Source organism: Oryzias melastigma, linkage group LG3 (assembly GCF_002922805.2).
Source record: "Oryzias melastigma strain HK-1 linkage group LG3, ASM292280v2, whole genome shotgun sequence".
Taxonomy (NCBI): domain Eukaryota; kingdom Metazoa; phylum Chordata; class Actinopteri; order Beloniformes; family Adrianichthyidae; genus Oryzias; species Oryzias melastigma.
In genome coordinates this window covers 15,010,235-15,036,139 of record NC_050514.1, presented here as the reverse complement: position 1 = coordinate 15,036,139, position 25,905 = coordinate 15,010,235, and the positions used below count along the sequence as shown (strand labels likewise).

The 25,905-nt window shown below is 37.4% G+C and overlaps 2 protein-coding genes across 3 annotated transcripts in view; one reads left to right on the top strand and one right to left on the bottom strand.

The window, feature by feature from the left end:
• ankrd11 (ankyrin repeat domain 11) overlaps positions 1 to 21,941 on the bottom strand; it is a 115,024-nt gene extending 93,083 nt beyond the window's left edge. Inside the window, exon 1 of one of the 2 annotated variants that reach the window (XM_024295106.2) lies at positions 21,429 to 21,941. The gene's annotated coding sequence lies outside the window, so the exon portion shown is untranslated. The remainder of the gene's footprint in view (positions 1 to 21,428) is intronic. The other variant, XM_024295105.2, reaches the window with a different exon arrangement.
• Positions 21,942 to 23,175: 1,234 nt separating this feature from the next.
• Positions 23,176 to 25,905, top strand: part of spg7 (SPG7 matrix AAA peptidase subunit, paraplegin) — an 8,098-nt gene continuing 5,368 nt past the window's right edge. The window contains exons 1-7 of the mRNA XM_024296100.2: positions 23,176 to 23,576; positions 24,570 to 24,672; positions 24,751 to 24,840; positions 24,943 to 25,184; positions 25,275 to 25,414; positions 25,506 to 25,608; positions 25,692 to 25,817. Coding sequence (XP_024151868.1) covers positions 23,361 to 23,576; positions 24,570 to 24,672; positions 24,751 to 24,840; positions 24,943 to 25,184; positions 25,275 to 25,414; positions 25,506 to 25,608; positions 25,692 to 25,817 — 1,020 coding nt within the window. The 5' untranslated portion in view covers positions 23,176 to 23,360. The remainder of the gene's footprint in view (positions 23,577 to 24,569; positions 24,673 to 24,750; positions 24,841 to 24,942; positions 25,185 to 25,274; positions 25,415 to 25,505; positions 25,609 to 25,691; positions 25,818 to 25,905) is intronic.

Genomic DNA, 25,905 nt, shown 5'->3' with positions numbered 1-25,905 from the left:
TGATAGAACGTTTATTGTGTTAAAATTGGTGTGGTAATAGCCATCTTGAGTAGTTTACATGTCGCCATCTTATCTCATCTTTAATCCAAAATGCAACCAAATCACAGACATGGCCTTCTTCAGCTGAAAGTGCTTCTTCTTGGGCTGCCTGCATCAGTCTGTCTGTTTCAATTCCAAGGACACAACTTCAAGCTTTTCATTGTCCATTGCTCCTCACTTGTGTTAAGTAACGTATAGCATGTCGTAAAACCTGGGCAAGTGTGAATCAAAGAACGTGAAGAAGTTGTATGTTGCAAAACCACAAGACGAAGTTTCTTTGCGAAGAATCTCTTTTTAATTTGTCTTTATTTTCAATTATATACAATTTTTGTGTACACACTGACTGGCAACACCTATGCATTTGTCTCAGGCTATTTAAGAATATATTTGGCGTAATAATTGATCAAATTAGGTTACAAACGATATAAACGATAGAGGATAAATAGACACTTTTCTATCAACCACACGATATATATCGCCATATCACCCTAATTCAACCCTACTCATTTCATTTGTAAACACTAAACCAACCAAGCTTTAATGCACATCTTCCAAATGTTAGTTTTGTCCCTTTAATTGCTGCATTACTATGTTCTATCCATCTGATCCAAATTTGTCAGTAAAAAACAATTTTTATGTGGACACTTAAACACCGTACTAGCACAAGCAAGTACACCATTACCATGTATAATTTCACAAATTAATACCAATAACTGGATAAATCAATTCTATTTGGGTTTTTGTCCCCAACACTTGTTTTGTTCTATTTCAGTTAAAACACAGTGCTGCTGAGCAAGTAGCACATTAGTTGGTTGAAACATTATGCCAGACTTAAGCATAATATTTTCCATTATTATACACAATAAAAGCCATACAAATTCTTTTTCCCCTTTAAAATCAACAATTGTCTGACATTCAGACTCCCACAAAATCTAACCATTTTCACAGCACTGCCATTTGTCATGTACTGTTGCTATGGTAGCAATGAAGAGAAAAAAAAATGTGTTATGAATACTGGAAATGGAGGAGTAGCTGCACACAGTGCATCCACACTAGCACATGCTACGACACTACAAGTTGAGTCTGCCTATCTGCAACCAGCCATAAAATTCAAGCAAACTTCAATTGGTTATTTTTTGATTATTCATCTGCTGATTAAGTCATAGATTTCAGTTCTGACAAAGGAATGACCCTTGTGCCATCGTATGGGGTTCAGATGACCCAAGCCTTACATTGATGTGTTATCCATCACATGACAAATGTGGATGAAGGTGGACAGGATTTCATGTCTTCCACGGACACTGGTGAAAATCAAAAATTATAAAAAAAAAAAAGTTCAGCGTACTGTCTTGTGGGGTCCAGATGACCCCACTCCCAATGTCAACAAAACTAGGGTAGCGCAAGGGATAAACATGTACAGCTATTAAAGTGATGTAAAGTGTCAGGAGAGGCATTCTCAGAAAAAAGGTGTGCACCTTAATGTACACAGCATTCTTTGCACACTTCCTTTTTTTATGCATATTCTTAAAAAAGAACAAAATGCATATGGTGATTCTCAAGTTTACTTTTGAGTAAACAACTAGCTACCAATAAGTTCCTTCTCATCACATGTTCCTTTCACTTGTATTATAAAATGAAGAATAATCGGTACATTGATTATTTTGTTAAATAAAGTCAAACATGTAATACAGACAAAGATACCACAGCTGTGGAGGTAATACTGGAAAATGACACTGCTATTTTTAATATGCAGATAATTTGCAACAAAAATCTCTTCATTGTTTCAGTGTTTAAATAATGGAGCCTCAACTTCTCAAAACCACTTATGTTCTTTCCTTCATGTTGAACTGAAGGAAGATAACGTTGGTTATATAAGAAAAGAAAATAAACAATGAATAAATGTAACTATTGCTTTGAGAGTAGACTGCATAAAGCAGAATATGTGGTCATCAGTGCATGATTTATCATTCTTGTTGAAAGAGGAAATGTGGCAAATGGGTCCAACGCCCTTAGCTTCCTGCACACAGAGCTTCCTGAGGAACGGACTACTGCAAAGAGGTGGAGATTGGGGAGGAGACTGTCAAAGAATGTGAGTTTAGAAGAGCATATAGTGATGCAGTATATAAGCAAGCTCTGTAAGGAAAAATCAAAATCGACAGCAGGGAGAAGCAGAGGAAAGTTGAGAGAGCTAAAAGAAAGGATGGGGAAATGTTTTACAGCCAAGTGTGTGAAAGAGAAGGATAGCAGTAAATAGCAGAGCGGAGTTCAGCTGACAGTATCATCTAACCAAGAAAGACAGCAGGTGATGTGATAATATTAAACAATCTTGTTATACAAGAACCTAAGATCATGAATGTTTACATAAAAACCTGATGTTTGACCGCAGCATGAACATCATAATGGCATGTAGGGCCAATGAAATTAAATATGTAACATTACAACATTTGAAAACAGTTTAATTTCAAAAGACAAATTTAGAAGATTATTTGCTTTATTTATACTAAAATATAGGTGGCCTACATTTATGTTGTCAAATACATATATTTATGATCAGTTTGTGCAGGAGGTAGCTTTACCACAGTATGTTTGTGAGCCTTACATAACTTGATTTAATGATCACTGTTATAATAAACCTGTTATTAACTGTGTAATGTTATTTTTTCTATGCTAAATAGCCAAGTAACTGAGAAAAGAAACTGATCCAATAAAAAAATAAAAAATAAAAATAAAAAATTTTGTTTGTTTGTGTTTTTTTTAAAGGGGCCATACCATGGAAAGTTTTTTTGAGCTTTTAAGTGCATTATACTGTTCATTCCTCACTATAAACAACCCAAATCAGCATTTTGATGCATTTCTGAGTAGTATTCTAAAAACCTGCAATCTCAGTACCAGCCTCTCCCATACCCCGAAAAACAGGCAGGTTCTCACACGCTAACGTAGACAAGTGAGAACAGCCCCTTTCAGGGTGAGTCTGCTCTGCCAGCAATGCCCCAGACTAACACCAACACCCACTTTGTCCACAGAGCTAGCAGTGATCAGCATGAAACTTTAATTTTAGATGCACAATACCGTATCACCATCTAATTGTGTCCTGTCTTCAATAAATTCCAGTTTAAACGACTGCCCTGGTGGATATAGTTTACTCTGAAAAGCTTAAGAAAAACATGGTAAGGCCCTTTTTAAATAAAGCTCATAAAAGTTATCAATGTAATGTTTTAGTCCAACCACCAACAAAGACACACCAGTCTGGTCAGGTTTTCCATAGTTAATAACTTTAAAGGGATTTCTCTTCCCCTCTCTCTCTCTTGTTGCACACAAATGCAGAAGCTTCCCTTGATGCAATAGGTTTGGAACCTTTGTCATACTTATTGCTTTCCACAGAAACTTAATTACTCTTAGTTTCACATCTTAAAACCACGGTTGATGTGGTTAATAATCAAGCTCACACCAAACTGGTTGATCCAAAACCATGCACAGATACAAGATTAGCTGCTACTTTGTCACATCACAGCAGTCATGACACAATGGCAAAAATATTTACGTTCAAAAATGTTCTCCCTTCCTTGTGATCCAACTTTTTAACTGTTTAATAGGGACTTCAACAATGTTTTTAATCTTTTTAAGTTTTTTAATTATTGCTGGGTTGTAACAAAAACATGCAGTTCATTTTTTCATGCATCCTTCTATTGTGTATTTATTTAAAGTTTTATAGCAATTTTTTTTTTTTTAAACTTAAACTTCATATTTTTAATTGCGGTTTGATTAATTTGAGTAACCAAATCACTTCCAAAATATTTAGGTAGCTCTCGTAATAGGACGTACATCTGCATTAACAACCACTGCAGTTCTTTAATGTTGATTGTGTGCTGGCGCCAGGTAATAATGGCATGTTACGTTTATTGATGCATTTAATTAATATTAAGATAAAAGACTGTTTTAAGTATAAAAATAATTTTGCTTTATTCTAATCATTTGTGTGCGAAACTATCTGTCGTAAATCCTCAAATTAAAGATAAATAATACAATTTTACACACAAAGATGTGAAAACGTTCAGAGTATAAACAGGTATACAACATATTATCCTTTCAGTGGTTCAATCAAGTATTTGGCAGTCACAGATTCCGTAAGTTGTCTTAAAAAGGTCTAATGTTCGTCATAAATACACTTCACCTGTGGGAGATAGGGCTGTGGATCATTGCTTAGGTGGCGAGCCGATTTGATTCATGAATCAAGTTCAACGATTCACGAATCGAACCACTATTCTTATTTTATAATATAATGTTTATTGCTATGGGTATGTCTACTAAATGGATGGATGAAAATTGAAATTATTTGTATTAAATCACCACTGTTTACCTTTATGTAGAACGGGAGATCAGAATCAACAAAACTGATTAAAAAAAAAACACACAAAGATTAAGATAGAAATAAATTTTGTTTGTCATTTTAAATGTTATTTTTTGTCAACCTTCTGGTTAAGTTCAGCAATAACAACATAAAAAGGATAAAAATCCCTGCTGGTGAGGATCATGTAATACCCCTTCGGCTCTCCTTGGATTGTGTACATTAAAAGTGGGGTCATCTGGACCCCACAAGACAGTGCGCTGAACTTTTTTTTGTCTTTGATTTTTGAGTTTCACTAATGTCCATTGCAGACATGAAAACCTGTCCACATTTGCCATGGAAGGAATCACATATCAATATGTGGTTGGAGTAATCTGGACCCCAAAGAGAGCAGAAGGGTTAACAGCATAACCTGGAAATGTTCTCCACAGTTTTCTATCCTCCAAGTTCTTCGACATTTTACGTTCTAAGCATTACATACTGGTGCAGAGCCCAGTTTTTTTTTTCCACGGCAGAATTAACTGATTCACATCCGCCTTTCAGCAGCATGAGGCTGTGTTTCTCCGCTTCAGAATAAGCTGGAGTTTCGTTAATTGCGTCAACTGTTGAAGGGTTACCATAACCAAAAGAATGTAAACATTGGAGCTAAGTTATGTAAGTGAGTGGAACTTCAGTCTCCGTTTTTGAACTGCAAAAAGCTCTCGCTAGTCTTATTTTGAAAACCAAAAGCTTAAACGTCACGAAGATGTGTTTACTTCCGGTGACAGTACCGCTGCTTTTTCGGCTTTGTTTTAGTTTGTAAACTTAAAATACTACATTAATCTGCATTTCAGAGCAACAAAAAAATAGTACCTAGATAATATCTTGATAATATTTTACTGCAGTATACTATATTTATAAAGATTGCAAACCAGCGATCTTGGACGTCGCAAATATTTGTACTTGAATTTTCAGGAGCACATCGCGAGTATTCGAGCACCCAGATACTTGATACAGCCCTAGTGGAAGAAAGGTTTAAAAAGATTCTAGGAAATCTCATTATATGATTTTTTAAATAATTTATTTTGTATAATGGTGGAGTTGCGCAGATAGTATTTGGTCAATAACAAAAGCTCACCTTAATATTTTGTAATGTTTGTCAATGACAAATTGTCAAACATTTCTTCCAGCTCTTCATCAAAATTACACACACTATAGCTGTTATTTTGGCCCATTCTTTAATGTAGATACTTTCAGGAGCCGTTATGTGGATTTTGCTGGGCAACAGGCAGAAGCCTCAAAAGTGACTGGCATCTGATGAAAATTCACCATCTGTGAGTAAAGCATTCACTACCTGAGCATAATGCGAGGAAAATAGAAAAGTTAGCTTAGCGCTGTATTGGTGTCTTCTACTGTCGCCATTACTTTCTGCCAATCAGCGGGCGGCAACAGCAACTCCGCCCCAACCGTCCCATTCCATTTTCCTATCGACCAATAACAGGTGGGGGCTCTCAAGAGGTACGGGTCGGAACTGTTTAACGAGTCAATTTTACAATGGAAACGCTCAAAATACCGGATTAAACCGTACCATACTGTACTGGACTGGACTGCTCAGTGGAAACGAGGCTTAAGTTTGACCTTTGTCATTGGTGACCAGTTATATTGTAAATTATTATGGTAAACGTTTGACAAATTCCTCTTTCACCATTTCAGAAATTAAAAAAAAAAAAAAATCTTACAATGTGATTACCTACTTTTCCATCCAGTTTATCATAGATGAAGTCTAGCTATGACGAACATTACAGACCTCTCATCTGTTTAAGTGGGACAACTTACAAAACTGTCCATCCATCCATCTTCTTGGCCGCTTCTTCCCTTTCGGGGTCGCGGGGGTGCCGGAGCCTATCCCGGCTACTGAAGGGCGAAGGCGGGGTTCACCCTGGACAGGTCGCCAGTCTGTCGCAGGGCCTCAATCACACACCCATTCACTCACACACCCACACCTAGGGGCAATTTAGAGTCACCAATTAACCTACGAAGCATGTTTTTGGACGGTGGGAGGAAGCCGGAGTCCCCGGTGAAAACCCACGCATGCACGGGGAGAACATGCAAACTCCACACAGAAAGGTCCCAGCCGGGATTCGAACCGGGGCCTTCTCGCTGTGAGGCAAGAGCGCTAACCACTGCGCCACCGTGCAGCCCTCTTACTTACAAAACTGCTTATTGATAAATACTTTTTGCTCTGTTGTACTACTCAAACTAATGACAAAGGTACATTTATTTATTGGGGGGGTGTAAAGCATAGCTCAAGACAAAGTTTTGCTACAATAATGTTTGATTTATAAAGTGACCATATAACCCAAATGCAACAATAAGTGAAAAGCTGAGACATACACGACGAATGTATTTATGAACACAATAATATCCAACTCCAAATGTGCACAAAATTTGGTATTATGTAATTTTACTATGCGACTTGCTGGCTTTGTATTTAAAAAAAAAAAAATTCAGTAAACAAAAAAGCATTACAGCCTGGTAAAACAACATGCTATTTTGCTCAATATCAAACTGTGGCACAGAGACAACTCTAATTTATTTTGTGTCGTCACTGCTCCATTCTCTACAAGCAGAAAGAGTAAGCATTGCTCTGGGAATGAGTGCAAGTGTGCAGCATGTCAGCACTATTTTGAGATTGAAACGGTGGCTTAGTCTTTAATTTATAACACAATGTAACATTCAAATAATGTATTAGATAAAGAAACACCTGACATGGATTAAACTAATATTGCAAACTGGTTTAAAAAAATAAGATTTTTTTCTTCTTTTTTTCATTTCTTTGCTCATCCAAAAAAAAAAAAAGCTTTTGTCTTTGGACTGTGGCAAAAGCTGTGTGTATATGTTTTAAATAGATTATAATGTACTACTGCCACTCAGCAGAAATTTTACTATGTCCTAGAAAACAACACAGTTTTTTTTGGCTACAAACTCCATGATGATAATTAAAAGACCACTAGGAATACAAGATGATCGGAGTGGGATCTGAAAGACAGACCAGGAAAAGAAATATGATCTATGCTGAATGATATAAATCTAAAAAATACATTAGTATTTCATTGCTACATAAATCAAATATTAAAACATATGCAAGTTATTTCAAGGCAGAAAATAATTTCGTATGTATTAGAGAAGAACAAAACCATACCAAAAACTTATTTTAAAGGTTACACTAATGGCTGCTATTGTTTCTCCAAGGTTCAATGGAGAGCACGGCAAATACATGCTGCCATGCACAGCATGTTCTCAATTATTGTGCAAAATGTTTTTAAGTGTCAAAATAGTAAAACTCTTTGTTTTTCAATTAAGCTCATGGATGATATTGTGTCTCTGGGATCTTTGTATCACTGAAATTATTGTGAAATAATTTACCAGGTGAGGAGAAACTACTAAAGGATGTTCCATATTATTATGAAGACCAATATTTTCAAGTAATATGGGAAATTAAAACGGATCTATTTGCTATTGAAAAGCAGGAAATAGTTGTATGCACAAGGTATGAAAACTTCAGATATTTCACAAAAAAACGTAAGCATGATCGTTGTACTTTGAAGAGTTTGTGCAGATAAAGACAGAATGAGGAAGGTTTCTGCCACACAAATACATCGAAGAGCATAAGAGATATAACATAAAAGAGCAGCTGCTAAAATACCATTACAAAGGAGCAAGCACATATTTCCAGCTGCTGATATCTCTGGAGTCCCACGGACATCAGGGTGGGTGGTTGGTGGATGGCTGCCATTTCCCAACATAGCTGCAATATCAGCAAGGAGGTGGCAGAGTCACGTTTTAGGCCAGAATCATGGGGAGAAAGCTAGTCAGCCCCTTCAGGATCCCTGAAGGGATGGAAATGACCTCTGAAAAGTATGTGGAGTCTTTGACTGACCACTTTCTTTCATGGTACAAAAAGAAGAACCATGCTTTCCAGAACAAAATCACCGTCATGCATAACAATGCACTATCTCACCCGCTGCAAGGAAAACCTGTGCAAATTGAGGGTGTGGGCCCCAACCTCCCTGACCTCAACCCTATTGAGAACCTTTGGAGCATCATCAAGCAAAATATCTGAGGGTGGGAGGTAGTTCATATCCAAACAGCAGCTCTGGGAATGGATGCAAGAATTTTGACGCTGCTACAAAACAAGGTGTTATATTTTAAAATGCAACTTGACTGGGGTCATTGACTAATAGTTGACATGTTTTTTTTTGCCATTTCAAATGATTATGATAACCATCAGCCACAAAGTAATTTGGATCGCAAAGCGCAATACGAAGTTTTGGAGGTGGTATAGCGCTTTCTCGACCATAGAAGAAGACAGAAAATAACGTTTCACGGCAGCACAGCATCCATGCACGAACTAGCACCTGAAACGAAAGCATCCTGCTGTTTTGGTATCTTCCACACTGTCCTCGACATCTTTGTCAAGGTAATTTTTATTCACATTTTATCATAAGATAGTGGGTATAATGTTTTCTATCCTCTTGTAGAATACGTTGGACTTTAAGTTTATAGACCAAAAATTAGCCAAATCCGCTGCGCTACACTCACCGGAAGTAAACAAACCTCCAAAGCAACGTGCCGGTGAAGCTTCCCATTTTCAAAGTAAAACTAGCGAGTATGTTCTTGTTGTTGAAAAAAATTAGAAGCTCCATTGACTGACATAAGTTCTGAAAAAACAAATTTGCTTCAACACTGGAGCTTTAGAGTCAGTGTTTATATTTTTTTGATTACAGTAACTCTTCAACAGTTTACCTAATTAACATATTTCCAGCGGATTCTTACTTCATCAGTCTTCAAACAGATTAGTGGAGCACTTTTACAATACGATTTACAGAAATGTAAACACAAAAGCCTAGTAAAAGATTGAATTGAAAAATATGCACGTGTATGAATTACCTTTGTTCCAGAATTGAAGCAACATGCAGAGTCTCAGGTTATTAGGGGAAAATAAACTTTAACATAACTATTATTTTTAATCATTTTAACAATATTTATTTATAAAGAAGGATTTTTTTTAGCATAATAATTAGTCTAAAGTAAATTTACACCACAGAAATGCACAACATAACAATAAATTAATATTCCAATAAATTAATATATTAAATTCCAACTTTAATGTATTCAATGTATGTGGAGACATTGACAATTTAGTGACAATGGTGACATTTATGTATGATGATTGCTTTACTAATAAAAACTCTACCTACCCCAGTCCTCGAGATCTACCACCATGTCTATTTTTATAGTTCTCTCTGTGCTGCTTTTTGCTGATAGGCTGATCAGGTGTTCCCTCATTCCAATTGACTGAGCAAGTGCACAGAGAACTGGAAAACAGACAAGGTGGTAGATCTTGAGGACCAAGGTCGAGTAGTCCAACAAGAGATGCAAGTTCCAGACAGGATGCTATAGCAGATTTGTGAGCTTCACAAAGCGAACATTCCCCTGCAGATTCTCTACAGATGTTGTGGTCTCTATATTTACATAAAACTGCAATGGCATTAGTAGAAATGTAAAAAGAAAAAAAAACACGAGTTGTTAAACCTGATAAATATAACTATAAATTATAAGAAACAGTTTGATGTTTCCAACAATAGCCAATACTACAATGAGAGCTGTCAAATACTAACAACTGTTTACAACGGCATTTTTGTCCTAAATCCACCAAGCACAGTATCCCCATGGCATGGAGATGGTAATGATTATAACTCCAACAAGCTCCATTTATTTAGTGTAAATCCTTTAAAGTTGCAGCATGTTTTAAACTTGTACCAGAGGAGGCAAATTATGCCCTACTGTTTAGAATTTGTTTAGGTGTTTAGTCATAGCCAAACTGTGTCTACTCCAAAAAATCTAGAGTACAAAAAAACATGCTTGAGAAAAACAAAAAACATAGTCAATATTTACAACAAAACAATTCAGATACATTCTTAGAGGAACTAGACACTGCTTGATCAATATTAATTGTACGTAGCAAAAAATGGCATAGGTAAACAATAAAAAGAAATTGAATGAGATTCCAATGGAATTTAAACAATTCCATGTAGTAATTTGAGGAAAAAAATTGAAACGGCCCTTTAAAAAAGTGTTTTGATACATTTTATAGACACAAGCAGCAAACAAAGTTTCTCTAAAGTGCCAGTTGAAGTATAAGCTATGGACAAAGCAAAATTGTGGTGCAACTGCACAATACCGTATTTTCTGAAGCTGTACAGAATTATAGACTCACACTCTAAATGAATGGTCTATTTTAACAATTTCATATATAAGGCGTACCAAAAAAAAAAAAGCAATAAGTTAGATAAGAGTCAAGGAGAAGTCCGTCATTCAGTAAGGCTTTATTAACTGCTTTCACAGTAAACCTAAAACTTTTTTGTAACATGCTACACGTTAGAAGTGTTAGCGCATTTACAATATCTGTAACTCCCAACATTGTTTGCAACATGTAAAAAACAGTCCAATATTGCTAAAACAAGCATTACTGTGACTACGCCAAGTCCCAACCTTGTGAGCAACATATTAAAAACAGATACTTGTAAGCCGGGTTAGTGTAACTTTTTGACAAGGCGCCAGTACCTCCCAAACTATCTATGACATCAGTGAGCATAGTTGACGCACTGTTGTTTTTTGAAAAAAAAAAAATGCTGGTAAGTATTCTTTATAGTGCGAAAAATACAGCAAATGGCTTTGACCTGGTGGACCAAGGGGTAACAGGAATAGCTCCACTAGCCAGAAAAGAAGCAAACCAGTTTGTTAACTATCAACAATTTTAGAATTGAGTTAACAGTTACCCACAATTTATATTTAGTCTACTCCTGTCTTAAAGTTACTTACAAAACTGGGAGACATAATTAGAGGAGAGTAAAAGTCTTGCAGAAGCCAACACCACTTTCTTACTAATAACTGTTACCATGACTTTAATCTAAATGAAGAGGTGAACATTAAGCTGAACATCCAAAAATAATGTGCAGAAATGACAATTTAATGATATTTTGATTTATTTGAAAAAGCATTCCAGGTGGTCTTTTAATGATGATTATGCCGTTTTCAGCCAAAATCAAAACAACTGTGTTGTTGACTGGGTCATAGTTTCTGCAGAGTGGCAGGAGTTCATCAGATATTCCCCTCCAAGTTGTGGGCGGGGTTGTTGGTGTGAAAGTAAGGCTACACTCATTTTCCATTATCCTTTGTTTACACTGTCTCCTGCTAGTTCACAGCCCTTCACAACCCCAAGCTAACATTAGTGGTGCAACAAAAATGGCGAGCAATAACAGAGCTATCCAACCGTACAGTTTTGAGCCAGATGCCACCTCGGACAGGGAAAATGAAGATGTTAATGGATCTATTTGTCTGCAGGGGGATGCATTGGAATAAAGTAGAGCACAGAGCTTGTGACCTGCCGATCGTAGTTTGTAGGCGACAACTACAAGCTCTTTAAAATTGAACTTTTTCATTTGCTCCTGATTCACCATGATTTGAATAAAGAAATACTCAGAAACGCAGTTTTAATTTTCTTTACATACTTTTTCTATTATGAGAAAAATGGTACAAGAGCATGTTAAAAAAACACTAAAAAACAAGTTTTTCATTGAAGTGGGCATTTAATGGCTCTAAAACATGCGCTCAATGACTCTAACCTGGAAGTAGCAGAAAATGAAAATACTTTCAACCCTGTGCAAACCAGTCTAGAAGAGAAGTTCAATTGGCTGCACTTGTCTTCGAGACCATAAGTGAACACAATTTATATAATCAATAAGTCAAAGCCAAGCTGAGCAACTAAAAAATGGAATATTAACTTCCATCATAAATTATTCAAAGACAGCACAGACAGGAAACAAGGTTTTGGACAATGAAACAAGACCAACTGTCCAATTTAATTACTTCATCAAGCAACAACCACAGCTAAACCAGACTTTATGGAAACAAAGTACTTATCACATACACCTCTATGGACATCAAACCAAGTTATTTTTGAAAGCATTTAAATTTTATGAAAAAAGCTACATGCATTTCTCTGAACTGTTTCAAACATTGGAAATTCTGGAAATAATACCCAAGTGACAGAAAGCCAAAAGTAATCCACACATAATTGTAAATTGTCCAGCCTTGATTAAGTAAGGGACAGTGCCAGATGAAGTCTGCATTATTAGACATTAAAGCACAACATGGAAGCCTGAACTGTCCTCCACTTTGCGCTGGATGTTTTTTTACCTCAAATTGTGTTAATTTCTAATAACACACACTTCCAAGGGCATTATCCCGCTTATACCATGGTCACTTACAAAATAAATTAATAATCAATCAATATTGTGTACTTTTCTCATGCCATTTCTTTGGTTTAGATCGTTTGAAGCTGACCATTTGATATGTGATGCGGCATGTTATCGCATTTACATGACACTGAACCAGCTGACCAGACACAGGCCTCAACAGCAGCGGCAGAGTGTTGCACAATTGAAAGGAAAACCCGGACAGATTTTGTTTTTTAAATTAAGCCTCTAGTGAGCAGCGAAAACACAGTACACAGTCAACTTCCGTCTCGGTGTTTAATTTTATGGTGGGTTCAGGAGACTCTGCTCTTCTGAACTGCTCAATAAAGGAAAACTCCCTCTTGGGGTGAGACAGAAGAATACAAGATTCCGTACGTTTAGTTCTGTGCCTATAATAACGAGAATTACTAATTTAAAAAATATATATATATATCGAAATAAACAAAATATTATGGGGTGGGGGTTTGCTAATTTTTCAATATGTATTCCTTTACCTTACAAAAGGAAAGTGCTATAAATACTGATCGTTCCGGTAGGTTAAATATAGCATCAGTTCAGAGAAAAAGTTCACCTCCTGCCGCTTTTGTTTTTGCCCAGATAAGGACTCAAAATAATTTTTTAAAGAAGCCTGAACAGTGATACAAAACACTTGGGCTGTGTGACCAGAACTTTTTTTTTTAAGTGTGGTATATCACTTTTTAATCCACACCCAGCAGCCAATCAGAATCAAGTATTCACTTGGACCATGGTATGAATTACAATAAACACATTTTGAAAGAATTACAAACGTTAAATATGAAGTATATACATATACACAGCAGTATCAACCTGTGTACTATACACAGTATGGTACTAGTAAATTAAGAGGCAGCAGAATGAAGCAGGCGCTTTACAAACACCAGCTTAGGTGCAAAGACAGAAAATAGCTGAGTTGTAAAAATGCATTTGCTAGTCAAAAGGGGTGATTAGATTCTTTGTGTGAACGTAAACTCCCCAATATGAGGGGAAAACAAAGTATGGTTGCGTATTTGTGAGCAGGGGCATGGGGCCCAACTGGCAGATCTCCTCCCTTTGGTATTTAGGTATGCTTTTGCTTTTCACTTTCATCCCACCCTCACAAGCTCATAGGCCCATCGCATGCAACCCCAGCCCATCACACCCTCCCCTCTTCCTGTTGTTGCATTTCAATGTGAATGGGTGGATGAATGGCTGCAGCTGGCCCATCAAAAGGCCAGCCTTGTTGAAGAGCCTTGGTGATTGAGATTCAGACAGGCCACATTACCTCTTCCATCCCCCACCTAACACTTTGTCTTGACCCCTTTGCATTCACCATGTTTTGTTGTTCCTCGACATAGGAGTAAGTAATATGGCATGCAGAACTAAATCAAAGTAATTTAATACTTTTAAATATAACTTAATCATAACTGGGCTAAAAAGTGTCAAAGACAAGCAGATATTTTTGACATGCAGCTAAGGTTGAAACAAACCCTTAAGTAAGTAGCTTGATTACAAGAACCCAACTGAAATTATCTGCATTAAAGTGCTTTTAATTCCGTTTGATGAATCCCACTGTCAAAATGAGTTATGTTTCTCACAGTAGATATGATGCATCCTGTCTTTATGAAAATAAAAAGAACAACAACAAATAACCTAAAATATAAACTTTGGTACGGTACGGTACGGTACGGTATGTGTACCGCAAAAGGAGGCAGTCTCCGATTAGGCAAATGCTAAACTATCTGTAGTTTGAGGTAACAAATCAAATAAGGCCCTTCATGCATTAAAGTTTCCCCTTTTTATTTTCCTTTTTACTGATCCAAAAATGATCCCAACTTTGACTCTAAACCTTTACACAATACGACTGTGAGTTTTGTGATCTGTTATATTCCTGACGTCGGTTATTTGGAGATACTTTGGTTTCAGGACAGACGACGTTCTAAAGCCTAACATGGAGCAGTGTTTGTGTATATGTCACTTACAATCTATGAAAGTTGAGAGGGTTATGCTGAGAGATCAAGTTTATTTATTGTGAATTGTTCTATAAAAACATAGGTAATCCCGTCTCTATTTCTGGTTTATGAGATTATTCAAATAAAATATTTCCCCGTCACCAGTGGCTTCAATTTCACTCTGGGGACTGTGTCTGCAAGACAACCGCTTCCGCTGTGTTTCTGTGACTCTGTGACTGAATTTTAAGGCTGTCCTGCATCAACCCGAGAGGGAGGAAAAAATGGGGGGGGCGGGGGTTTATTATTGTCTGGATTAAATAGGAAACATGTCACAAAATTCAGGAGGCCCAAGCAGGCAGCCCCGCAGCGGCTGTCTGCTGGCGTATCTAGCGAGCAAGCTCTGCTGGACTAAAGGAGGCTGGGTGGCTGCACTTAGAGAGCCGTCGCGGTAGGCTAGCAATCAATCTGCGTGGGGTGCCCTGGTAACTGTGCTGCCCCAGTGAGTTGAGGAATTAGATGGAAGTCCAGGACAAAAAGACTTGCATTGATTAATATTCTACCCGCTGCTTGAGTCACTGAAAACGTCACGTGCCCAAAGCCTAGTTACTGATTGGTAGATGCGACACAGCAACCCGTCAAACCTCAGATATTTCAATTTTGGCCATTCCATCCAATGTGTACCTCATCGCTCAAATCGAGCTGCTGCCAGACAATCGCACCACAGGAGTTCAGATCCTAATTCATATCTATACCATTGAGTTAATATTGTAACTGGCTGCCTCCGCCGTGCGAATTGCATTTGGCGTGAATGCACCTTGAGACTTTACCCAGGTACCCATGAGACTCAGAATAAAGCAACATAATGAATAACATGTAAATACTTTTGCTTAGGTGAAAATCACCCGTCAATAGTGCTCTAGGGTTAAAAAAAAAAGTTAACATCCAAAGCCTGCGATTCAAAATCTTAGTTTATCTTTGGCTACCTACACTACTTTTATCTAGTTGACTTATAAAACTAACTGATCCAGCTATAGCCTCTCACCTAAAACACACGTAAGACGGCTAAAGAAAAAAATTAGGATATTCAAAGTAAAAAAAAAAAAACAGTTAGCTTTAGGACAAAAAAGTCTTTTAAAAAAAAAGCTAAAACAGAGGAATTCATAAGCCTGTAAGCACAGTGTTCTATCTGTGCAAGAGAACATTTGACCCCAAAGTCTGATTTCTTTGGCTGCTGTTATCACTTGTGTTTCATTCTCAGGCACAGAATGCTTACAGAGGTTTTCCGCCGCATCATTCTCTGAACTCAAGAACAGTAGGGATGTGATGAGAGCACAAAACACACACACACAGATCAACATTATTGTGATACCAGTAGGGTTTATCTGGTCTGGAGCTGAAATGGAATATCTGTGGTGGTCCCATGTTGGTGACATGTCTCGTGGTTGACAGGAGTAAACCATCTACTATACCGGCATACACGGTAGCTATGCCCTGGCAGGAATTGTAGGAATCTTTATATTTAAGTGCAGCCTGGAACTGCAGACAATCAATCCTCTTTTGCGTATATACCACAGTTCAGTAAAAGTGATGCGAGTAAGTTCGTATACAGCTACTTTACGAAAGATAAAAACATGTCTCAGATGGTTGGGTTGCAGTCAGCAAACGCCTGACCCATTAACAAACACCTCATGTAAACTAGTGTTTTTTGTGTTTTTTTTTTTATTATTATTATTATTTTACTTTTATTTGAGCAGAATTTCAGAGTTGGTAGAGCTGTAATGCCACTTGAGGACAGGGGTGATCTTACGCTGGTTGCATCCAGAGTTAAAAGCAAATTACCAGCAGCTATCCTCTAATACAGTAATATGTTTCACTGAAGTTTTTATTTACGTTTTATAAACGGTCAAATAAAAAAAACTTTGAGAGTAAGTGATAGTCCATACTTTCTTCTGGGTTCAGTAAAGTGGTTAGGAAAAGTTATTTGTTTTGAGTGTTTAGGAGCAGCTGCATTTCTTTACCTATATCCAATGTGAACTATGTCCAGTAAAGAACAAATAGACGAAAAAATGCTAGAGTGACAGTCAGATAAAAGCAATAAAACTGCAAAGTGGTTTTGTGGCCCCATCCATTCCTTCTGAATTCTGTTCTCAGGTGAATCTGTCATCAACTGGCTTCAAAAATATTTGTGAAGATCATCACAATGGACACATTAAAGCTCACCAAGTTATACCACGGCGCAACTTGCCTCCCAGCTCCCAATGTGAATAATGCTTTTTTTTTTGTGTGTTAATTCCAAAGTTGGGAAGAGCATAAATGAGATAAAAAAAAAATACTTTTCTCAAATAAATGGTACGGTTTATTCTAAGTTTAAAGTACTAAAGCAGAAAGCACAGAATATTTTATCATATACAGTTTTAAAAAAAATTCTGATTTTTTTCTTTCTAAATTCCAACATTTAAATAGGGATCCAGAAAATAAATAAAAACAAAGGGTACATAAATAGAAAGGTGATGGTACAAGCAAGTCAGAAAGCTCGTCTTTACATTAGCATCCTGAGTAAGCTGAACAGACCAAGACAGTGCTGCCCAAAGAGCCATAATTGCAGACGTCTGGAATCAGAAGACCTCGACCCAAACCGGAAATCCCTCTGTGTTGCTTGAAATAGTTGATTGCATTTTTTTAAGCTTTATACAAGTTTTTCTCTACAATTATGAACACTTTTGGGTTAGGGCTATGGTTAGTGAAAGATGAATAGTTTCTGCTACTGGCCGAGTATGTCATGCACCATCTTGTCCTTAACCAGGTCCCTCTCAGATTACACACACTGCCATCAGCTCCAGAGCCAACCAACAAACCTTCATGAATGACTAGTACCATTACCCAAAGAGGCCTCCTGCTTAGTAGCGGTTGCAATCAAACACCAAATGTCACCAGGTTGGAGACCACTATAAAAAGAAATCTTGCCCAGGCTCTCAAATGTGATAATTTATTTTACTAGAATTGAGAATCTTTGAGGTTAAATATAAAGTCATAATTTACATGGAATTTAGGGTGTATTCAGACTGGGACCTACCAGATTTCTGTTCTGGACCATAGTGTATAAACAAAACCACGAGACTAAAGATCTCTTCAGTCATTGGCCAGCAATTACGGGAGTGGGTCAAAACAGAAAGGGAAAGATGCTGCAAATACTTGTCAAGATAGTTTACTTATCCCAACGTTTTATTTCACTGAACAATTTTGAACATCTGTATGAAAGCCAACACTTTTTACTGGTACTTTGGTACGGCAGAGACATGCTGCACGGCGGTTACTGAGGATTATTTAGCTACAAGGTACACTAAGAAGCTCTCGAGACCATTAAAAGTTGATTTTAATGAGCCTACATTCATCTGGCCACATTTCAATGAGTTGCTGTGTCTCATTGTTGTGGTGTAACGGCATTGTTTTTAAGAGAATCCTGTTAAGGAACTACGATGTGGCTTTTGGGATGACGTCACAGCAGATGTAGGCGTGCATCAAGAGACACAGAAAGAAGAGATTTTTAAAAGTGTTAAAACAAACATTCTAACAAGGAAGGAGTTGAATATTTTTTCCCGTTTGATAAGAAAACAACTGTTGCTTTACATTTGCCCTTTGGCTTAATTTCTACTTTGTTTACATCACGTGACTACTGGCTACGATGGCCGTTTTGGTTCAGTCATTCCCCTCCCAGACTGCTTTGTATTTAGACTGAGGACTCTTAGCTTTAAATATTTCAACTAAAGCATAAAATAACCACAGTATTAGGAATTTTTAAGTTGAAATACTAAATAGTGGTTGGTAAATTACTTAAGTCTTAATGCAATACTTCCCTGACTATGACGTGTTTTTTAAAAGGAAAGATTAAAATCAAACTTGAATTAAATATATGCAACACAAGTTACCTGTTGTATGGTGTTGATATATTCATGATGACACAAAACAATCTCAATTCTCATAACCATAATTCAAAATAGTCAAGATATTTTTTCAAAACTTTTAATTAAATAGGTCAATGGCGTGAAGTACATTTCAGTAACAGGGGTAGGATGTTTTCATGGAGAAATGGTTCCCTTTTATGATCAAGACATTTAGCAAAGAGAAAAGGCTGCACAGAACGCTAACACAGAAGCCTAACAGAACCTAATGAAATCCAAAACATCATCAACCATCAGCACTTCCTAAAACCAGGAATGAGACTATGCAGTCCCCCCCTCGGGAAACAGCATGCCCGCCATTTTGTTCCATTTCCCTTTGAAGATAGGGAAGGGGGCAAAGAACCAGGATAAATTTCAGAAGCTTCAGCTGACATTGGATTATTCACCGAAACTGCAGAGCAGCAATCAAACAAGCATCAAACTTAAACATACTGCACAGGAAGAGCCACACAGGCAGGAAGAGGCAAAGAGAGTCAAGAAACAGGAGTAGCCATGCTTGTTTACCTAAAGGGACCACACTGAGCGTGGGAGGGGGAGGGGAGAGCCTTCATAAACCAAAACAGACTGTGGTAGCAAGACTTGCAGCTAAAGACTTATCCCTCTTACAACATACACAGCTATTCATTTAGCTTGAGCAACTCCAAAAATACCACTTTGATCTTCTAGAGTATAAACAGCAAAAATCTGACCACACTGAAATGTTGTATATGGATTCCATACATGTATTTACTTTTATCTTAAAAAAGAAAATGAAAACAAAAAATGTGCCATCCGTCTTTGTTACACAAATAAAATAACTAATAATTACCTAAATAATTAACCAATAAAGCACACATTATTTTCTATATATTAAAAGGGATGTAGCTTCACAAAACCAACTCACTGCTCAAGCTGACTAAACAGTCTTCATTTGCTTTCACTTTTATCTTTTCGCTGTTAAACCTATTCTCTAGTTTGTCATTTCCGTAACCTTTTGACTGACTTAAACTGTGTGCAAGGCCTACTGAAAGCCGTAATAACAAATGTAACTTGGTGTAATCTCTTAGATTGAAGTGAAACTTGCTTCAGTAGATTTGTTGATAAAAGCATACTGTAATGGTCCTTGTTTAAAAGGGGGTTTTATAAAAGCAAATTCAAGTTGGTCGTAAATACACTTTAGCCTAAAAGATGCATTTGACATTGTCCGATGTAAGTCTTGTCTTGAGTAATTCAATTGCCAAATTTGAGTAAGCTCAAGAGGGTTTCTAAAATGATTGTGATGCTACTCCAAGTTTGATATGAAACAGCCAAACTGACTGTCATCGGACATCTACATAAAACAATGAGATTTTAAAAGAAAAGTGACCAATTTGTAGAAGACAGAATGTATCAGTTAAAAACAATGGGGTAAATAAAACCATAATGAAACTCTCCAAGCATAAAAAGGTACAGTGGTTTGTTCCCTGCCTCTCTTTTTCTCGTGACTTTTGCAGCCTAAAATAAATCTATTTTTTGTTGCAGATGGAGGACATGGTTCGATTTTTGAGCGATTACAGAAACGGGAGAAAAATCTCAAAAATATTAACTAAAAAGAGGGTTAAAAATAAGGAAATCTGAACCGCAGCTCAAATATCTGAATTCTGGCAAGAAGCAATCAAATAAATGACAAAGTTACCAATCTTTACCAATTAAAATAAATAAAAGGCACACACTTAGAGCCATCGAGGTATGCATCACTGCCCCTGCAGTGAAGTAAACATGAACGCCTCAAAACAGCCACAACACATAGCATCTTGGTGGAAAACACCATCATCCCCACTGCAGTGTTTTCAACATCGACAGTGCTGCATCAAGACAGAGAGCATCTCCCTGATTTCAGTTCCCTTCAACGCTTTATTCCAAAACCTACCATGTCATGCTCTTCGTTTTATGTTATTTCACGCAGTAAACAATCTATCTACAATTGTCCTTTGATCCACCTCAACACTAAGGCAGTAAAATGCATGTGTAACAGGCAAGCAACCATATAAACAACACACAGTGCTATCAAACTAATATATTCTAAGTCATTGCCTGCCTGCGTACAAATCTTAGCCCACATTTCTAACATCAGAGCAAGACTGTATAGCCACAACCTTATCACTGAAAACCCAACTGGAAAAACAGGTAGTAGTACGTTATGTCAACTGCTAAATCAGCACTGCCTCTGCATCATTAAAAGGGAAATAGGTCAACATTTGGACGTTACATAGTGCATTCTCATGAGAAATATGGTGTTAATTATTGTCTGGGTAATGAAGGAACCCCTTCTTTACTTTTCAATGTACAGTATGAACCAATTATAGCAGTAAGTATTACAATTTAGTACAATTGTGTTTTCTTTTTAGATTTTAGGGGGGAAGTGAACATGCAAGCCAAAAATATTAATATTTCCAAACATGATGGTGTGAATATAAACACCAGTAATTGTTTACTAGTACTAAATACTTACATCTAGTTAAAAACCATCCTGACAATACCATATTTATAATAAGATAAAATAATTTGTCCCTGCAAAAAACAAAACCCAACCTAAGATAATATAAATTAATTGTTGAATTCATTATTTTTGCATTTCCCATAACCCTGCTTAAGTTGACCACGAGATATTTAGGAAGCAACATAGGAGCTGTTTAATTATATAACTATTCAACTTGTATTTATGATTCTAGTATTGTAAAATCTATAAATGATCACATACATTGAACGTTGACATTTATAGTAGCACAATTTATCCCATGTTATACAGCAAAGCAGCAGTAATCGGTTTGTTGTTGTTGCCATGTTCAGTATGCAGGAGCAGTAACATGAGACTCACCTCTCTAGTGGATTTTCCAAGTAAATCACATAGATATCCAAATATTAAACGTTTAGTCTATGTCACAATGTTTCTGGGGGAAGCTGGGTGGTCCCATTAGCAGCAGTTGTTTCGATTTAAGGTCCGAAGACATCCGCATAAACTAGCGACGACCATCGCCAAAAAAAAAAAAAGCTAACCAGGATAGAGGCTAGCGCTAGCTTGTTAAAACCGAGAAGAGCAACAAACAGACGTCCAAAGGAAAAAAGTAAAATATCCTCGAGAATTCGTTAACGGCGCAGCAATTTCATCTTCACCACAAGCTAAGAATCTTTAGGGATCCATTGGTGTGTCTTTAGGTTTGCCATGGTGGAGGTAAACCTTCAAAAGACCATATTTTTGTTTCGCTTTAATCCTCTCAGCCAACCCATTCGAGCGGTTATCGAAGCGGCCTTTGACTTCAGTGTGTAGCTGGGACGGAAACACGTCCGGGATGAAACGAGCACTCTGATTGGTGCTTCCGCTGGGGGCGGGTCCCTTTCCTTTGGATCGAGAAATGGACGCCATTTTGGATCCTCAAAGGGTGCAGATCTGCATTCACAGTCAGGGCACGTCGAACTCCAACGTGGCCGAATACAGCACGCAGTTTCAAACACAACCGACCAAACTCCATTATATAGTTGGAAGGCCAAGAAAACGAAATGGAGCGCAGGCTTCGGGTTTACTCGTTTTTCATTTTTGTGGGCGCATAGCGCATTTTCATTTAGGCTTACATGTGTGTGTTTGGTTGTTTTTCAAATACACAAATGTGGTAAGAATGAAAAGGAACATCATACGTCAAATTACAGTATTATCAATAAATACATTTCCGGCAAGCTTATTCCTCAGTCCGATAAATCAGTTCTAAACTGGGTTACCATAATAAAATTAGAAATTGTATTTTGCAATTATAAACTGGTAAATGTTGAGGCCAAGAGGCGGGGCAGAAACATTAAAAATATTCCAGGGCTTGAATACAACATTTGACGGTCAAATGTGACCGAGTTCACTAAAAGCGGGACGTCTTGCATCTTAAAACAAACGCACCTAAAGATTTAGCGCAACGGGAAGAGATGACACACAGACTCCTATTGGATAGAAATAACAACTCTTCTCTTACTGGGTCGATGAATGTGTCAGTCAAAAGGAACTGTAAACGTCCCATTTGACTCCAACACTGCCGTGATTGTTTACAACTTTGGTGGCGGTAAAATAGAATGAGGAAAATAATGAAAAGTACCTGTAACTGTTTCGAAAAGGACGTTTGAAACATCATATAATACATTCTAATTCTAAAGTAATTTATTTCACTAGAGCTTGGGAGATTAGTAATGTACATTTTAATTGTTCAATACGTGCGATATAAAATGAAACGAAAGCGTACTCAGCCTTTATCGCGGGTTGTGTCCCACAAAAACAACCCCTGAAGTTACAACCAGTCAAACACTGAACAATGGCGCCCTCTGGCGGACAATCGACGCACTACAAAAGTTGATTTCGACTTAACACAGTCGCTGATTAAAACCGTAGATTTACATATGAATAACCTTATAAAATAAAAATGAAAATGTTTTCACTGTGTGCATATTCCCCCTAGTTTGAACTTGGTGCAGTTTTGTATTATGATAATCCTGAACACCTGGTTTATTAAATTATAATTTCTATGTTACGTCAAGTTGGTCTTTTAAACTCCCTACCAGTAGGTGGCAGTATTGTACACAGATTTTGTCTAAAAACTGTTAATTACGTTCAAGAAGAAGTAAGCCCCACTGTTTCTGTTGAATAATGCTAGCTGTGACTCGAAGCTGCGGTAAACAAGCGTCTCATAACACCTAGTTTGAGCTTCATGGACGATCCACCAACATGTCATCACGGAAAATTATTTAAAGTATAGTTTGGAAGATTCCGCGCACCATGTCAGCTTTGTTACAGCATTGTGCTGGCGCTAGTAGAAAATGCAGCAGATGTTTTTGGACACCGTCAAGACGAAACTTGTATATGTTAGCTAATAGACTGACATCCAGGGATGCGGTCAAACATGTCCTGTCCAGAAATACTTATGCTAGAAAGACATTAGTTTCCATATCAGAGCGGACTTTCAAAGGTCAGCCACAGGAGAAACTCATCCAGGTAAGCCCAATCAAATTTATCTAGGCAAATGTCCACATTCTGGTTTCTGACAATGGACATGGAGATACAAGTGTTTACCTTTAGTCGTGCATTTTGTGCAAAAAGAGCAATACTTTATTTTTCTTTTTTTTTTAAGAATAATTGATGGTTTTCCATATACTTCTATGTGCTCATTTATTGTAATTCTCTAAAATAACTATAAATTAAAAAAAGGAACTTGGAATTGATAAGTTGTTGATGTCCGACTCCAATGAGATTCATGGTTTTCATGTTTTTAATATGTTCATGTGGCATCTTTCTCATAATGGAGACATAGAAAAAAATCTTAAAATTGCATTTCTGAGTGTATCAGGAGCAATTTTAAAAATATATTGTTAGAAAAAGCCTGTAACAGTGGTATAGGTGTTTCAGTCGGTGAGCCACAGGCTCCCTACTTCCACTAGATCAAATTATGTCTCTGTTTTCCTCGTCTGAGCTGGCATCTGGCTGAAAACTGTGCAGCTGAAAAGCTCTGATGTAGCTCAACATTTTTGTTGCATCAGGAATGTTGGGTTGGGGTTGTGAGAAGCTGTAAGCTAGTGAGAGTGTATGATGATGGGAAATGGGTGAAGCTCACTCTATACTTACAGTTCCACCAACAAGTCAGGCAAATTTCTGATGAACTCCTGCCGCTCTGCAGAAAATATGTCCTAGAAAATTACCGTTTTTTGTTTTGGAGGGGGGGGGGTTAAAATGTACATAATTAAAGCTTAAAATAGATCAAAAGATGATCAAAGGGGGACTTTAATCTTCATTCAAAGCCCTTTTCAAACTTTACATTTCATCATTCATTGCTATACTTCAAACAGTGATTTTTTTTTTATTTCAACAGTTTGAAATTAATAAATAGGGGAAAAAATGTTCTCTTTCACACAAACAGAATCTTGTCTTTGATTCTTCTTTCACAAAGTCTTTTATTAAGATGATAAAGATCTGTTGTCCTATAAATTTCAGAGTCTTCTGCACAGACCTTTGAGTCCTGGCATGGTTGGACTTAGTAAGGAGTTAATCCGGAACAATCTGTTAAGGAACCCCATTGGTTTGATTAATCTATTAGGTAAGGACTTTGGTTTTGTTACTCTGTTTCATCCTGTCCACAGAAGCTAATGAATCAAGGAAAACTCTTTAATTTCAGGGGCTACAACATTTTTCAGCACATCTCGGTCTCAGGAACAGAAAAATAAAAATGATGGGCCAAAGAAGAAATCTCCTGAAGAAGATGAAGGTATAAAATAAAGCTCTTATTAGCACACCTTTTTTTAAGATAAAAAAAAATGATGTAATTATTTTCCCTGATTTTTGGTTTCTTTTTGTTCTCACCCGCTAGAGGAGAAGAAGCGGCGTGAGCAGGAGGACCAGATGTACAGGGAGCGCCTGCGGACTCTCTTCATCATCGCTCTCATCATGAGCCTGCTGAACTCCATTAATACCAGCGGAGGCAACATCTCCTGGAATGACTTTGTCAACGAGATGTTGGCCAAGGGGGAGGTGTCACGTGTGCAGGTTGTTCCTGAGAGCGACATAGTAGAAATCTACCTTCATCCCGGAGCTGTTATTTTCGGAAGGCCTGTATGTTTCTTGGGTGTTTTTACACGTAATCGACAGCTCTCTGAATTGACAAAAGCTCGTAGGGTTTATGTGTGTTACTTTTCCTTGCAGAGGCTGGCTCTCATGTATAGGATGCAGGTTGCCAACATCGACAAATTTGAGGAAAAGCTGAGGGCAGCTGAGGAAGAGCTGAATATTGACGCCAAAGACAGAATCCCAGTGTCCTACAAACGCACAGGATTTTTTGGAAAGTAAGATTTTTTTTTTTTGTTTTTTGCAGACTTAAAAAAAAAAACACACACATGAGACTTTCTGCCATACTGCCAACCCTTATCTCTGCAGTGTGGTCTATGCTCTGGGGATGACTGCTATCGTTGTGGCTGTCCTCTGGTATATCTTTCGTCTGGCTGGTATGGGAGGCAGAGAAGGTGGCTTCAGCGCTTTTGTGAGTTAAAAAATGACACATGCATTCACTGCATCGTTTAAATTCGATTGTGAACTAATCAAAAGTGATGGTAAACTCGACAGAATCAGCTGAAGATGGCCAAGTTCACCATAGTGGACGGTAAATCGGGTAAAGGTGTGAGTTTCAAAGATGTCGCAGGAATGCATGAAGCTAAAATGGAAGTGAAGGAATTCGTCGACTACCTCAAGGTGAGAAACCACGATTACTTTGATATTTTCATGCTGCTTGAAATCCCTCAAACATACTCACATGCATTTTAAGAAGGCCAGGAATAAG